This window comes from Rhipicephalus microplus, chromosome 10 (assembly GCF_043290135.1).
Source record: "Rhipicephalus microplus isolate Deutch F79 chromosome 10, USDA_Rmic, whole genome shotgun sequence".
Classification (NCBI taxonomy): Eukaryota; Metazoa; Arthropoda; class Arachnida; order Ixodida; family Ixodidae; genus Rhipicephalus; species Rhipicephalus microplus.
The window spans coordinates 4,181,766-4,198,445 of NC_134709.1; the positions used below are offsets into that span (position 1 = coordinate 4,181,766).

General features: G+C 49.2%; 2 protein-coding genes across 4 annotated transcripts in view; one reads left to right on the forward strand and one right to left on the reverse strand.

The window, feature by feature from the left end:
* The window catches only part of LOC119181108 (excitatory amino acid transporter 5-like), a 135,533-nt gene that overhangs the window by 102,070 nt on the left and 16,783 nt on the right, over positions 1-16,680 (forward strand). For all 3 annotated transcript variants that reach the window (XR_012886433.1, XR_012886432.1, XR_012886434.1), the window contains one exon: positions 1,254-1,718. The gene's annotated coding sequence lies outside the window, so the exon portion shown is untranslated. The remainder of the gene's footprint in view (positions 1-1,253; positions 1,719-16,680) is intronic.
* Positions 2,900-14,771, reverse strand: LOC142774534 (uncharacterized). The gene is made up of 2 exons (XM_075874913.1): positions 12,598-14,771; positions 2,900-3,437 (listed from the first exon to the last, which is right to left on the reverse strand). The coding sequence occupies exons 1-2, from the start codon at positions 12,804-12,806 to the stop codon at positions 3,332-3,334; spliced, it is 315 nt and encodes a 104-aa protein (XP_075731028.1). The 5' UTR covers positions 12,807-14,771; the 3' UTR covers positions 2,900-3,331.

Genomic DNA, 16,680 nt, shown 5'->3' on the forward strand with positions numbered 1-16,680 from the left:
AATTCCAGGTCAAGTAGTGTTCATATATAAGCACCGATTCTGAAAAAAAAAAGGCATTTACAGGCTCTTAAATGAATATAGGCACGAATATCAAAAATAGACATTTATAGGCACTATAAAAATCTTAGCATATTCACGGAGTGAATGATGAGTGGGAGGAAGCGTCTGTCATCGCGTCTGTGCTTTTGTTTGTCCGTCAAGAAGGGGAAAGACAGACTGTCGTCTGTTCTTTCCCTTCTTGACTGCATAGTATCTTTCCTTCATGCTCAAACTGAGCTGCGCTAAAGCAATATCACTATAATTTATGCTCATATATAAAAATGGCACGACAAAAACGCAAGATACAAAATAAACATTTGCCTATAACCCAATGTTTAGTGATGACACTGTAGCTTTGTGCCAGTCTTGGTCAGCTGCCATGCTAAAGAAGACAGCCACGGGTTTGTGATGCGCGAGCCACAAGGTGGTCAGAACGCACAAGCTCCAGACCTGGCTGGACGCTGTAGCCGCAACCGCTTTTACGCCCGCGTACAAATAAATGCTTGAGATGACGGCACGGCCTGGTCACTCGCCGTCACGTCTTTAGCTGGTTGTAAAATTGACTACTTATATTGCCGCAAGTCGTTCGACACGCGCTGAAGTTTTACACTGCCTAGCTTCTGCTCTTATGAATTCCGCCACACCAACTGACAAGCAAAACGCGCCATGCAACGCTGCATAGACGGCGTGTGTCACCACACCACCACACGCTGGGGAAAAAAAAAAAAAGACTGGTGGCTCTTTGAAGGAGCAGCACACGGTAAAACACAAGAAGTCGGCGAAGTTCGGACCAGAAATTTTAGGACAACGTTTGTATATTTAGTTGGTGGGCACAAGTTCGCCCTAAAAGTTGTTTTAGTTACCGATGCTTTATTCGTTCGTTACAATATGTTTTTTGCACCGAGTTCACTAAGATGAAAAATTTTCCCGTGTACTAGCCAGTTATGCATTAAATATTATTCATGAGTTGGGAAGAACTCATTCTTAAACATTGAGCCTGCACTCAAAGTCTCTCAGTGTTGGCACACCCACTCTTTCACAATTAAACATTTGGTGGTATTTGGCTACTGCTTGTGTCAATTTGCGTAGCACATAAATGTTTTATCCCCTGAAAATTTTTCTGAAGGGCAGTAAATGAAGCTCCCACTACAACACACTTTGCAAACATTGCATTTTTCATACGTCAATAACCACTACCTATAATGTCGTTGCAGCTCTAAAAACTGTTACCACTGCCGGGACTAGCAAGTGCTGACGAGGTGCCCATGGTCAAGGAGTTTCGTCACCAGCAACTTATTGGGGACCACCACAAGGATTATCATTACTGCAAGCTTCAACATTGCCATCAAAATGGCAAGTAAACCCACTAATGAGGCTTGCGAGTGTTGGGGGTTTTCCCCATGATGGAAGTGCATGTATTAGCTTCAGGTGTAGCGAACACTAGGCAGGCAAGTAGCCTGCTTAGTGTTTATATACTAGCTGTTAGGGGGTTTCCTTTGTAGAGGTAGAAACCATCCGGAATGCTGTTGCTCTTCCGGCCACCATTTAGTGCCAGCTTCTCTCCTGCTGCGAAATCTAGTTGTCATGGGTGCAGTATGGCACCAAGAGTTATCTTGTCAGCCTGCTTTATTTCAGTCGGCGTCTGCTTCATGGCACATCATGACCGTTGCTGCAATCAGGTATGCTTTTTTTTTTCACACTTACATTGTTTTATGCCGGGATCCACCACGGCTTCTCTGACTTACTTCCGTCGCAAATGTGACGTTGAAAAATATATACTAAGGTACTACAAAAAGAAAACCTGGAAGCAAATATCTGTTTGTTGCGCGGGATCTAACCAGCAACATTTCGTTTCTCATGGTTTGGCACTACCCACTGTGCCACAAAACGTACATTGTCTGGATCGCTAATGGCAAGCCATTTATAGACATCATACACAGTTTGGAATTCCTCAGAACTTCGAAATTTTTGCGGGTTTTGGTTCAGTAGCGCGATGGCGCGACAGACTCGTGTTGGGCGAGCTCTAAAGGCCGTCGCCTCCACGAAGCATCACCTCCACGGAGCGTGGCCTCTCCTGTGCACGTGCTTATATGAGAGAGACTTGTAATTCAGGAGAGGACAAAGGTCACTTCGCACGCTGCTGCGGCCGCATTTACGAAAGGAGCGCTGCTGACACACAACGCAGGAAGAATTGTGAAAGTTGTTCACGCTTGTCCTGTGTATACTTGTGTGCTCATTTTGTACGTCTTTTTGTTTGTACAGCGTGCTTTAAGTGTTGAGCTATGACAGTTAGTCTGTGCTCGTCTGTGTATGCTAATTTTGTGCGTACTTTCTGCTTGAGGTGTGCGCTGCAAGTTTCGAGCTGCTTGCCATTCTTAACGTCACTTTGTAATGTGTTGCTGTTGCTGAATCGATCCAAAATAAATGCTCAGCTATCTCTGTAAAGACACGTTTAACTTTTGTGTCGCACAGATTCTTATATAGGAGGATTAGGCACCTTTTTTCGCTCTCTGGTTGACATATATGCTTGTCTGTCATGTTTCGTTTTGTTTGTATTAATTTGCTAATATTAAATCTTATTGGATTCTAAGATCTAGTGCACGAATTGAATTTTTCAGTGCACGTTAAAGAACCCCAAGTTGTGCATATTTTCTAAGCCCTCCACTAATGGTGTATTTCATGGGTTGCTACTTTTGTTTTTAGGGTATAAACCTGCAAGAATTACGTAAATAAATCTATTTGTCTTCTTCTTTTTCTTACCACTACAATTGCATATGTTTCATTCCCTGCTGCTGCCAACTTGTGAAAGGTTGGTCAGATTCCAGTGGAAAGGAAAATAGCATGAATTATGGCGACAGGTGACAGCATGCTTTTCGCGATCTGACTGGGATTGATATTTTGATCTAAATTGCGTTCAAAAGTAAGGAAAACTGGTATGTCGTGACCCTTAGCGCAAGAGTTATGAACCACAAATATGAAGTTCTAACAACTTGCTGTCTTTATTAAAAGTGCACTGAAATAAGGCCCTAAATTTTGAATATGTACGATATTGTTCATTTTCGTTTGTTTTTATGTGGCTTAACAGGTAAAAAAGTAGAGCATGGAAAGTGGCGCTGCTTTTGTGGCCTCACAGGAAAATGAGTGCAGTTGCGCATTTGCGCAACTGGAGTAGCACACCCCCTGCTTCAACTCTATTCAGTTTCCCCAAAAACGCACCGTTGTGCATAAGAATGGTGGGGGTGATTTCTCCGAGATGGTGGGCGCGCGGCAGATTTCTCTATGGTCGTCCCAATCACACGGAGAGAGCGTGTTTCCAGATGTGGCTGTGGCCCGCTCTTTTCTCCGCACCACGGCGCTCCTTCATGTGGTCGAAAAGGCTGCTGCACTGTTGGTGAAGCCTGCATGTGCCGAGAAAAAAATGATTTCGCACTTTTATATAACTTTGCGCTCATTTGGGAATGCTGGGCCAAGGTGTATGAGAGGTGAAGTCAATGCTTGGGTGTATATATATTCTCAAATTGACTTTTTTTTTTTGCTGCAGATTTGCGTCGCCCATATTAGAAGGCTTATAATTGTGATGCCTCTGCATGAGATCGTGATATGCTGGAAACTTACTGTACTTCGAAGTTGGCAGGCTGTATAGTAGAAAGGACACTGGCGAAGAAAAAAAATGACAGCCCAATCAACAAGCGAAGTCAGAAGAGTGCCACGCTCTGCACTGGTTACACTCGATTAAAAGAATTGCTTTTTTTTCTTTTCATGGAACCAGCGCTGTGTTTCATTATAACATTGTTTAAAGAATCCTCTCGCCGAGCCGCCAGGATGCAGGGAGGAGGGTGTAGGCGGTCGCCATGCGTCTAGACTATGTCTAGACTGAACATCACCCGTTCTGCGATGACCACTGGGTGGTTACAGGCACGTTTTGATCACTTATGGTCACCCATTCGCCCCGTGAATTTTACCATGTTCAGTGGATACATTTGGCAATGTAAGCAGGGTGTTTACCAACATGGAAAACCTGGAAAAGTCAGGGAATTTAGACCTTTCTGGAAAAGTCATGGAATTTCCGAAAAACCTGGCCAGGTCATGGAAACTGACAGCAGTTCTGTTCGACCGTCACAGAAATAAGCATTACCATTGATCAAAGCTTAAAAAGTCTAAAAAGTCTCTCTCTCATCTGTAACTACAATGAGCTATTGTTGCTAGAAGACGTGTGAAAAAAAAGACAGTGCATAACTCTTGCTTCTTAGTGTCAATGCGAAAGGATACACCGACCTATAGAACACAAAGTTTAATGACGTTTCAGTACCCGGTAAGGAAATGAGCCTTGTTCATAATAAAACCATAAGAAAGGCACAGCGTACTTAAGTACGTCTAAATACGTGACGTAAGCAGCAAAAGTACATTGTCAGAAGCATCCTATCACTCCTTTTCAGTGTATGTCTGCATCTGGATTCGAGGTGCAGGCATGATGCAAGGTTCTTTTAAATGTGGAGCATTTTATAGTCGCACCTACTCGCAAATCCGGCGTTGGCGATGGTGTATACACCCCAACTGCGCATGCTCGCGTCTCGTGCCAATTGTCGCTCCCCCAATTCTTTCGCCTCACAAGGCTCATGCAGGCAGTGTCTGCAAGTAAAAACGGACTGCTCACGCTGCACAACCGTTCACTGACCACCCCGAATACGTAGGTACTGGATCGTGACTTTTGAATTCAGTACCTTCAACCAGTAGTGGGGCACAACCCAACAGTTTGCCATCACACATTTAATAAATACGAATATTAAAGACGAAATAACAATTAAGCACTCCCAATTGCTTAATATTCACGCGATAGCTCATCCACTTTATGACGCATTTATTCCCCCCCCCCCCCCCTGTGGGAAGAGGCAGGTTTTTTTCTTTGTCCAGAACACACGAATCTGCAGATTCCACTTCTTCAGTAAGGGAAGTCGAGGGCCCGATTCGTTTCGTGGCGTCATATTTGTGTCGTTTAACTCGTTTCTTGAAATCCCCAGTTTGACCGATTTACTGGTTGTCACAATTGTGGCAGCCTGTGGCACTGGCAAGACTAAGGAAATTTCTGCTCGGGAACTTGTTTACATTGACTAAAGCATTCCTTAGTTTCCATGTTCGTACATCCACTATTTTCATGTCTGTTGTTTCTACATGTCACACGACATATCTGAATTTTGAACCACAACTTTACTCGCGTTTGTGAATTTGTGCATGTTTGTCTACGTTACTATTTCGGCTCGGCTTGAAGGCCATCTGGTTTGCCTAGGCTAGAACTGCCACCAGGAGAAGCTTGCCAGGCTACTTATGTCTTTTGTTATTATTATTATTATTATTATTATTATTATTATTATTATTATTATTATTATTATTATTATTATTATTATGTAGCGAAGCCTCCGAACTATGAAATGGGTCGAACTCTTGCGTACCTTCTAGTGGGGCTACCCAACAAGGACGCCGCTCGCGCTGAGAGTCCGTGCTTTGCTGTGACTGTCGCCATTGCATATTCTCGCTCGTTGCCGGCTAATAAACGCCTTAACAATTTGGTGGAGAGTGCTGCGATCCCTGTCTATGCCTTTGGAGCTACGATCACGTACCCTGCCATCTACTATGTACCAAGACGCTTCTCAGCAAACGCCTCCTCCAATGCCACCCCCTTGTCCCGGTGTCCCCAGAATCCGCGATCCACCCATCTTCACTGGCGCTGATGGCACTGACGTGGAGGACTGGCTCGCCATTTACGACCGCGTGAGCGTCCCCAACAAATGGGACGAGGACGGCAAGCTGACAAACTTGGTGTTTTACCTTGCCGGTGTCGCCAGTTTGTGGTACAACAACCACGCGTCCGATTTTGCCACCTGGTCCGATTTCAAGACCGCAATCGTCAACGTCTTCGGCCGCCCTGCTGTTCGCAAGCTGCAAGCCGAGCAGCGCTTGCGTGAACGTGCTCAGGAGGCTGGTGAGTCATTCACCAGCTATATTGAAGATGTCCTGGACCTATGCAACAAATCCAACCACACCATGTCCGAGTCTGACAAGATCCGAAACATCATGAAAGGCATCGACGATGATGCCTTCACGATGCTGCTCGCCAAAAACCCCGGCACGGTGGCTGAGGTCATCACACTGTGCCAGAGCTACGAGGAGCTCCGCCGGCAGCGTTCGATGACCCGACGCTCCCCACCACGAGCTGCAACGCTTGCTGGCTTGGAGGCCAGTTGTGACCAAGTGGCGTTGATGGCAGAACTGAAGTCCTTTATCCGTGAGGAAATCGCGCGTCAGTTCTCCCTCCTGCCCTTTTCCCACCAACCTGCTGTTCAACAATCGGCAACTACCCTTCTCCCTCCCATCCGCCGAGCGATTGAGCAGGAAATAGCGGAGGTAATGCCTGCTTACCACCCCCAACAGCCTCCGGCTCCTGCGTCCCTGAGTTACGCGCAAGTGGTCGCCAGGCCACCCCAAGTCGTTCAAGCACCCGCCCCTCTGACCTACGCTGAAGCTGCTGCACGACCTCCGTCCGTTGCAGCGGGTATGCCCGCTACGTATGGTGACGTAACCCCTCAGCATCAGCTTCAGTCCACCATGCAGCCACCGTTCCGTCCATCAGCCCTTGCGACATGGGTGAGACCTACCCCGGTGAACAGATGGCGCACACCCGACAACCGGCCCATCTGCTTTGCCTGCGGTTACGCCGGTCACGTGGCCCGTTATTGCCATCGCGTACAGCCGGCTCCAATTTCTTCACCTGTTGCTGGCCAACTCAGCCGTCCTTATCGCGAAGAACCGCCGTCTATGCCCCCTCGATCTCGCCCAGGTCCGTCTCGAAGATCACCGTCTCCACGACGCCGTTCCCTGTCTCCCATGCGGCCAAGTGCGGCATCTCATGAGCGGGAAAACTAGTCGTCGCAGTCCCTGAGGCAAGGACTGCGACGCTATCGCAATGTGAAAGCCCTCAGAGCAGCCCCTCGAATGTCATTGACGTGCTTGTGGACGGTGTTTGTGCATCGGCTCTTATTGACACTGGAGCTGCCGTATCAGTTATGGACGAAAAACTCTGCCGCTTACTTCGAAAAGTGACGACGCCACTTTCTGGGTTATCCCTTCGTACTGCGAGTTTGCACCGGATTCATCCTACAGCAGGGTGCACAGCTCGCGTTGTCATCCAGGACGTTCTGTATGTCGCCCAGTTCATCGTCATTCAGGCATGCTCTCATGACGTCATCCTGGGATGGGACTTTCTCTCCCGCCATGACGCCGTCATCCATTGTGCCGTTGCCGAAATTGAGCTCTCACCCTTCTCGCATTTGACGCCAGAAGACAGTCCCCCGACACTGAGCAAGATTCTAACGAGAGACGATACAACAGTGCCTCCAAACTCGACGACGGCTGTGTCTGTCTACTGCGCTGGTCTCTCCGACACCATTGGACTTGTTTCGCCATCTGACCGCGCTTGCAGCAGGAAAGGGTTGCTAGTACCTTTCGCGACCGTGCAGGTCAACCAGGGCAACACTGCTATTTTTGTAACCAACCCGTTCCCGTACGCTGTTACCTTGCTTCGAGGGGAATGTCTCGGCAGAGTGGAACCAGTCGACGACGCACAAGTCCTGGACGTACCCGATGACACGCGCGCTCCCAGGTCGTGTACCATCAATGCTGTTTCCACTTCTGATTCGTCGTCTGCTGATGTATTTGGCCCCTCCATCGCTGACAACCTTACGGCCGTACAGCGTTCCCAACTTCTGGACCTGTTACAAGAATATCGTTCTTCTTTCGATGTCGGGCGAAGTTCTCTCGGTCGCACGTCCGTTGTTACGCATCGCATCGACACTGGTGACCATCCACCTTTACGGCAACGTCCATATCGCGTGTCGCCTGCTGAACGTCGAGTAATTAATGATCAGGTTGACGATATGCTCCGACGCGACGTTATTCGGCCCTCCGACAGTCCATGGGCGTCTCCTGTTGTTCTTGTTGCGAAGAAAGACGGTTCTGTGCGGTTCTGTGTAGACTACAGACGGCTCAATAAGATCACTCGCAAGGATGTTTATCCACTGCCACGCATCGATGACGCGATTGACAGCCTTCATGGAGCCGATTTTTTTTCTTCTCTCGATCTGCGCTCGGGGTACTGGCAAGTACCCATGGCTGACGACGCTCGACCAAAGACCGCCTTCGTCACGCCAGACGGCTTGTACGAGTTTAACGTCATGCCGTTTGGTCTATGTAATGCACCTGCGACCTTTGAGCGCATGATGGACACCATTCTGCGCAACTTGAAATGGTACACGTGCTTGTGTTACCTCGACGATGTCATTGTCTTTGCTCCGGATTTCTCCACGCATCTCCAACGTCTGAAAGAAGTTTTCGCACGTGTGAGCGATGCCGGCTTACAACTAAATCTGAAAAAGTGCCGCTTTGCAGCACGGCAACTCACCATACTGGGGTACGTCGTGTCCAAAGACGGCATTCTTCCTGATCCTGCCAAGCTTCAGGCCGTGGCCGAATTCCCCAAACCTGCATCTGTCAAAGAACTGCGTAGTTTCGTGGGCCTGTGCTCATACTTCCGACGCTTCATACGAAATTTCGCCACGATCATATCACCGCTGACGAAGCTCCTTGGAAGCAACGGGCCCTTCAATTCGTGGTCATCCGAGTGCGACGACGCGTTCGCGAAGCTCCGCCATTTGTTGACGTCGCCTCCCATTCTACGCCACTACGACCCTACAGCCCCAACGGAGGTGCACACGGACGCCAGCGGAGTAGGCCTCGGCGCTGTCCTGGCGCAGCGAAAACCCGGATTCCCTGAATATGTCGTAGCATATGCAAGCCGTACGCTCACGAGAGCCGAGAAAAACTACACCGTCACGGAGAAAGAGTGCCTGGCGATCGTCTGGGCTCTTACAAAGTTTCGACCTTATTTGTATGGTCGCCCATTCGATGTCGTCACCGACCATCATGCACTATGCTGGCTTTCATCATTGAAGGATCCCTCAGGCCGTCTCGCCCGTTGGGCTCTTCGCTTACAAGACTACGATATCCGCGTGCTGTACCGCAACGGACGCCAGCATGCTGACGCCGACGCCCTCTCGCGCTCCCCTCTGCCTGAAGGTGATGTGCTCTGCTCAGTATCCTCGGCTGCAGTTTCTGCCATTGATGTTGACATCATCGCTACCGAACAGCGAAAGGATAATTGGATTGGCCCGCTCATCGACATGCTCTCTGACCCATCCGCAACGCCATCCACGCGTGCATTGCGTCGTCAAGCTCGCCATTTCGCCATTCGTGACGGCCTCCTACACCGACGCAATTACGACGCCGACGGCCGGCAGTGGTTACTCGTGATACCCCGCAGTCTGCGGTCAGAGATATGTGAATCATTCCATTCTGATCCGCAATGCGCGCACTCTGGGGTATTCAAAACCTACCATCGCATTCGACAACGCTACTTCTGGCGCGGGATGTACCGCTATGTGCAGCAGTTCGTTCGCTCTTGCCTCACTTGCCAACGCCGTAAACCGTCAGCCCACATGTCGCACGCCAGTCTACAACCGTTACCTTGCCCTGACCGTCCCTTTGGGCGCGTAGGTATCGATTTGTATGGACCACTTCCTCTGACGTCAGCTGGTAACCGCTGGGCCATCGTTGCCGTTGACCATTTAACGCGATACGCCGAAACCGCCGCTCTCCCTGCGGCTGCTGCGCGCGATGTTGCGTCCTTCCTGCTGCATCGATTTATACTGCGCCACGGACCACCCCAAGAGCTTCTCAGCGATCGAGGCCGTGTCTTCTTGTCGGAAGTCGTCGAAGCCATTCTGACGGAGTGCCATTCTGTCCACCGCAAAACTACTGCTTACCACCCACAGACGAATGGCCTCACCGAACGCTTTAACCGCACCCTCGGCGACATGCTTTCTATGTACGTCGCTGCCAACCACACTAATTGGGATAATATACTGCCCTTCGTCACCTACGCCTACAACACCGCCCCTCAGAGCACGACTGGTTTTTCACCTTTCTACTTGCTGTACGGAAGGCACCCGTCGCACACCATGGACACGATACTCCCGTACACGCCGGATCCATCTGAGTGTACACCTATTTCCGAGACAGCCAGGCTTGCTGAAGAGTGCCGCGAGCTTGCCAAGACTTTTACGACGCAAGATCAAGAGCGGCAGAAGAGTATCCGTGATGGCTCCACCACTTCTGAGCCCATGTTCCTTCCTGGTGCGCTTGTATGGCTCTCGACCCCAACCTCTGCCGCTGGCCCCTCTTCCAAACTACGTCCCAAATACGAAGGCCCCTACCGTGTCATCGAGCGCACCTCACCCGTCAACTATCTCATCGAACCCGTTGAACAATCTTCGGACATGCGCCGCCGTGGGCGAGACATCGTCAACGTGGAGCGCCTGAAGGCTTATTATGACCCGCTAATAATAACAAGCTGTTAGGTCGCCAGGCGGCTCCCTCTTCGACCCCGGGGTAATTGTAGCGAAGCCTCCGAACTATGAAATGGGTCGAACTCTTGCGTACCTTCTAGTGGGGCTACCCAACAAGGACGCCGCTCGCGCTGAGAGTCCGTGCTTTGCTGTGACTGTCGCCATTGCATATTCTCGCTCGTTGCCGGCTAATAAACGCCTTAACAATTATATTAATATTATTGGTATTGCAATAGCAAATGTCCTCAGCTACACAATTATTGCTGGTAGCTCGTGTTTCAAGGGTAGCACTTCGGTGACTTCAGCTAAATTTTTCATTTCAGTTTCGTGAGATTGTGTAAATAAATCTGCAATCGTTTTTCAGCATCACATCCACAGCAGAACTCGTAAATCAAGGTAATGTGCCGACATTCGTGATTCATCTGTATCTCTTGTAAACTAGCCTAGCTCTGCACAACTCGTTTTCGATAGGAGCTGCTGCGCTTCGCTCATCCACTCTTAAAATTGCGGCTTGAGAGTCTTTGGGCTTTCACTTGTTCTTGGACCACGCAATTTGTAGTGAAAGCGAGATAAGGGGCCCTCCTAGGGCGTGGCGGGCAGCCAGTGTACGCGGTGACTGGTATACGTGTCGCACATCATGACTTTCTGGTCTTGTATCGAGTGAACTAAAAAGGCCTTCGTGGTCTGTTGAGCTCATTAAAGTACGACAACAAAAAAACCACAATGCTTCCCTTTCAACATCGTACACAGCAACAGATGAGCCCCCAACAAACCGCACTGCAGCACGCGAACTTCTGTAGGTACCCAGGGAGGTACCCCGGCATGGCGGAAGAAGGCGACAATGGCGGAAGTGACATCACATGAACATTATGTATAGGAAAGTTTGATGAACGTGCCGGCTGGCGCGTAACGCTTTGGAAAGAAACCGCCAGATGGCGCTGGCACACGTTTGCACTTCACCCAAGGCGGCGATGCGCTGCGCAGAGATGGCAATCAACCACACGTGTGGGCAATATGAAACATTTAAAATGTATTTTTTTGCTCGTGCATGGCCTCAAATGGCGACCGAGAAAATTTGTTAAATTAGGTTCTGGGAAATGGATGCCTATGCGGGTGCACGACTGAACTGAAATATCGTCAAGTTGACAGGATGCCGAAAACGAGCGCGTGACGGCACTGAAACATTTTATCGATGTGAAGTGGTAGAAGAGTGGAACGATTAACTCAGTTGTGAGTCATTGCTTGCAACACTTTCCACGGCGAACCATCATTTTCTCAAGCAATAATCTGTAAATAAAGCCCCATCATTCAAAGCGCCATACTCAGAGACGAGAATCACGAGCGGTATCTAGATGAAAACCTTTTATTTTCTGCCCACAGGCCATACAACACATTTAAGAGTAGTGACTCACCATCTGTTTACAACAATGCATTCTTAATCATTTGTCGCACGTCCTTTTTTATCCCCAAGAAAAAAGTTTTATAGTTCACAAGCGCCCCACAGAACATTGGGCTTCAAGCCTAGGTGGTGCGCCTGAGCTTCAGATACTTCCTTTTTTCACTGGAGGATGCTCGCTCCTTGTGGAGTACCTTTGTGTGAAAACGCAAATGGGTGAGCAGAAAAAACTTGTTTAGATGATTGGTTGGGCTCGGACCATGTTGTGAGCTGCCAAGTGTGAAATCTTTTTTTTTTTTTTTCAAGAAGGAAGGAAACAAGCTCTTCCAAGCTGTCACTGCGAAGCTCGTTGCACCTAAACCACTTTGAAAAAGTGATTTCAAAGGCGTTTACAGATGCGAAGAGCTTCTCCGAAAGGCCTACCAATAGGCATCCGCACGAGGAGGGCGAAGGGGGCTGGCCACCTGGAAGGGGGGTGCCAAATCTGTTCTATACATTGACTAGGCAGCGGGGCACTCTTTTAGTCATCTAAAAGGGGGGCGTAAAATCTGCCTTTTACACTGATTTATTGGGAAGGAGGCGCCCTGCAATGAACCTAAACCTCCTCCCCCCCCCCCCCCCCGAACGGCAAGCACGCCCATGGGTCTACCCCTTTCAATGCGCACAATTTCGGCAATCACAGTGTGCTCGAAGTGCCTGGAGACGTACCTCTCGCCGAAGTGCAGCTCGCACTCAGCCGAGTTTTCTTGAAGCAGCTTGTCAGCAAGTGGGATCGCTCTCCGCCGATGCGCTAACAGAGCTTCGTCCTTCGGAACGCCGAACAACGCATGCTTCTTTTTAACTGACTTGTAGCCTGTAGTGAACCTCGGGACGAAGCAGTGACTGTTTTCGTGCCATGAAAGTGCATACAGAAGCATTGGTGTTGGAGTGTCCCCGCAATTGAAAAAAACGGACGAACGCGTCCGATGAAACTGTCGGAAACAAGCAAACAACGTTGGATGGATGGATGGATGTGGCTGTGCCCTTTAGATCGGGCGGCGGCTAACGCCACTTAGCCGTAATACTTAGTGAACCAACAACTAGATTTATCTTTTTTTTTCCTTTCAATAGTGAAATTGAGGACTGGTACTTTGCACTGAAGGGTTTAATTTTCACTCGTGCCTTGACTTATTTAGCCACTAATCAGATAACCTTCTTCTAGTTAAGTCTACCCGCTTAAAGTCTATTTTTGCCCTCCCTGTCCCTAAACAGCAGTGCTTTGAAAAACTCTGCGCCATCATCCTGAACTATAGGGTGAAGCCCTTTACAAAACATTATCAAGTGTTCCGCAGTTTCTTCTTCCTCTCCAGACGCACTGCATACTGTGTCTACCCCTTCGTATTTGGCCCGATATGTCTTGGTTTGCAATACTCCCGTCCTGGCCTCAAACAGTAGAGAACTACCCCGAGTATTATCATAGATCCTTTCCTTGGCAATTTCCTGCTTAAAAGTTCGATAGATCTCTAGTGCGAACTTCTAAATCATGCCAGTTCTCCACATGTCGGCCTCCGTTTCCTTCACCTTCTTCTTAACCGATAGTTCTTTTTGGTTTGGCCGCCTGCTGTTTTCTAAGTATTTACCCATCAATTTTCTGGTTCGCTTCTTCCATTTTGTATCAACATTTTTGAGCTGAAAACCTCCCTAGCCCAACGCTCCTCCCCTATTTCTCTCAATCGGTTCTCATATTTTATCTTGCTGCTAGCTTCCCTGTCCTCTAATGATGTCCATACCACCTTGTACTCCCTGATTTGGTGTATTCCCGTGAGCTCCTAAAGGAAGCCTACCTATTCCACGTTGCTTAATTTCTAATCTTGCTTGAACTTCTGATCTCATGCACAAGACCGCATTGCCGAACGTCAGCCCAGGAACCATGACCCCTTTCCATATTCCTTTCACAACATCATACCTATTGTTATTCTACAGTGCTCTATTTTTTATCACTGCTGCATTCCTGTTACCTTTAGTCATTAGGTATATTTCGTGTTTCCTTAGGTACTCGGTCCCATTGTTTATCCACACGCCCAGATATTTGTATTTATCTGTCATTTCTAGCGTGACCTCCTGTATCCTAAGCTCACTACCTTCATTATCATTAAAAATCATGACTGCTGATTTTTCCTTACTGAATCTGAAATTTAACCTATCCCCCTCATTACCGCAGATGTCCATCAATCTCTGCAATCTTCCTTGTTGTCGGCCATTAGCACTATATCATCTGTGTACATCAATGCTGGTAGTTCCTGTTCAAGAGAGGTTAAAGTCCAGTCCACTTCCCTCTAATTTGGCCTCTAATCCTTCTATGTACATCATGAATAACAAGGGAGACAGAGGACACTTCTGCCTAAGCCCCCGTTTTACCTCGGTGGGCTTGGATAGCTATTTTTCCCACTTTATAACTACCTTGTTACTTTTATATAGCCTTCAAAAGATGCCTATATATCCTTCAAAAGAAGGGATGCTTCCCTTTTACTGCTTAAAAAGATGTCCCACTTTCTTTCAACATCATCTGTTAGTTCACCCCGCTGCTTGGCATGTCTGTGTTCCTTAGAGGCTTCCTGACGTTTTGCTATGGCTCTTTCAACTTCCTCATCCTACGAAATCTTGGGTTTGTGTCTTCTTTTCCGGGATAAACGATAAACGATTGCGCACGTCCCCACGCGGCTCCTCCTCGGAGGCTTCAGTGGTGGTAGTGGTTACATTGAAGAGGAAAAAGGCACCTAATTTCTGTCTGCCTTCAGGCGACACGGCGCAGTGCCTTATAGGGGTGGGGGGAAGGAGGGATAAAAAGAATAGAAGGAAAATAGACGGAGAAGAAGACAGCCAAGTGAGAGAAAAAAGAAGGAGATAGGAAAGTGGGGATTTGGTCGAAGCAGTCCAAGGGCGGGGCGCCACAATGCGAGAGCTGCACGGCTTCAGGAGACCGTGAAGGACGAACCAGTCGGCGGGAGTACGCTGAAGTCGGAGATCGCGAGGGCACAACCGTCCAGCTTGAAATCCTGCGAACGAATCCCCGGAGGCTTCAGTGCGCTCTGTAGGCGCCACTTGCCGCTAATCGCACTTTCCTATTCCAGTCACTATACTAGAACAGGTGAGTGCCCGGACCAATCTCCGAAAGTGAAGCCCAAACAAGGTCATTCCGCTTGTGGCGCTGCGATGGGTAGTATTCACTTCTCGCTTTACTTCCGAGCTGTGCGGACGTGTTTTCGCGCGCTCCACCTGTTCGGCGGATTCAAGGTCGTGCAAGGTTGTGCAAGATTGATTTGTGCAGAAGCAGCGCGCAACGAGAGATAAATTTCTTTTCATTTCTTTGTGTTTGTGAACACCATTATTATTTTTTTCTCTCCTGATCAATAATTAGTGTTGCGAGCATTGTAGGTGTGGGACACGGGCAACGTTGTAGTGACGTCGACCACGTGAACGGGCTATGATGCTGTTTTGAAGAAGGTCGGGGCGCCCGGTTCATTGTTGAAGAGCTAGAACTGAACACAAAGGGGACCTAGTGAGAGGCTACTAGCGAAATTGAACACGTATGTGTGCAGTGTAGGCGGCAGCTTCAAACAGTTGTGGAGGTACGAGAGTTAACGGAGGCGGCTGGATAGCGGGATTAGGGTTGAACGTAGGCTTGTCGGGCACTCGGTCCGATGGTCGGGCGGGCGATGGCTAAGGAGGCTAGGAAAACCACGAGCGAGAGTGAGTTGGTGCAGTGCGAAGAATGCAATCGCTGGTGCTACTTAGATGAGACAGCATTCACGAGTTTGGCCGATGCACAGAAGGCGAGCTTTGTGTGCAGCCTGTGCGAGGCACTGAAGGCAGCCGTGCAGCGCATGGAGGCTAGCATCAAGGGGCTTCAGGGGGAGCTTAGGGTGGAACGGGAGCAGAGGATAGAATTCCAAAAACAGCTCAGAGTGTCGCGTGAGCGGCAGGAGGCTACTGCCCGCCTATTAGAGCAAATGAAGGGCGACCTTCGAAAAGAACGGGAAGGGCGGACCGAGCTAGAGCAGCGGGTAAAGGAGCTAATGGCGCTTTGCCACGGCCCTGAGCAGTGTGAAACGGAAGGCGTGGGTAGCGGAGAAGGCGACAGGCGGGAAGATACAGGCGAGAAGGGAAGTCAGGGGGCCGCAGTGTCTGGCCACAGCACATAGGCTCCGAGAACATACAACTCGGTGGCGCAGCAGTCTTCTAGCAGGGCAGAAACACAGGACAGACGGCAGATAGAGAAACAGGTGAAGCAAACAGGGGCGCCATCACAAACAGGAAGCCAGGGATTGGAGCGTAGAAGGGTTCTAGTGGTGGGGGACTCAAACGTGGCCAGGGTTAGGGATGGCGTCTTCAAGACAGCGAAGGAAGATGGGAGAGCCAGGGTGGAGGCGCAGTCAGGAAAGAGCATGGTGGATGCACTGGCCAAAGCTCAGGAGGTTGTAGAAAACAGCATGGAGGGCGAAAATCTAGTCATTATTCATGCTGGGCTCAATGATGTGTTGAAGGGCAAGGATCAGAACCTTCAGAGAAAGTTAGAGGATGGGATGCGTAAGCTCCGAGAAGCCTCTGGGAGTGTGGTTGTGACCATATGCACAGTCCCAGAGGTCTGGGGGCAGCCTCATGGGATTGTAAGGAGGGAAGTGGAGGCCAATTGTGTGATCAGGGGTTTGAGCCGGCAACTTGGATACAGCGTAATGGAAGTTAACCAGGACATGTACGAGCCCGGCGCTCGCCCCTTTGCACAGGATGGCATTCACTACAGTGGTGCGACAG

Bases quoted from the DNA above. Each gene is read 5' to 3' on its own strand.
- LOC142774534 (XM_075874913.1), bottom strand. From the start codon at position 12,806: ATGCTTCTGTATGCACTTTCATGGCACGAAAACAGTCACTGCTTCGTC. The intron at 3,438-12,597 runs GTACGTCTCCAG...CGGCACATGCAG, and splicing joins GAGCTGCACTTCGGCGAGAG to GCTTCACCAACAGTGCAGCA.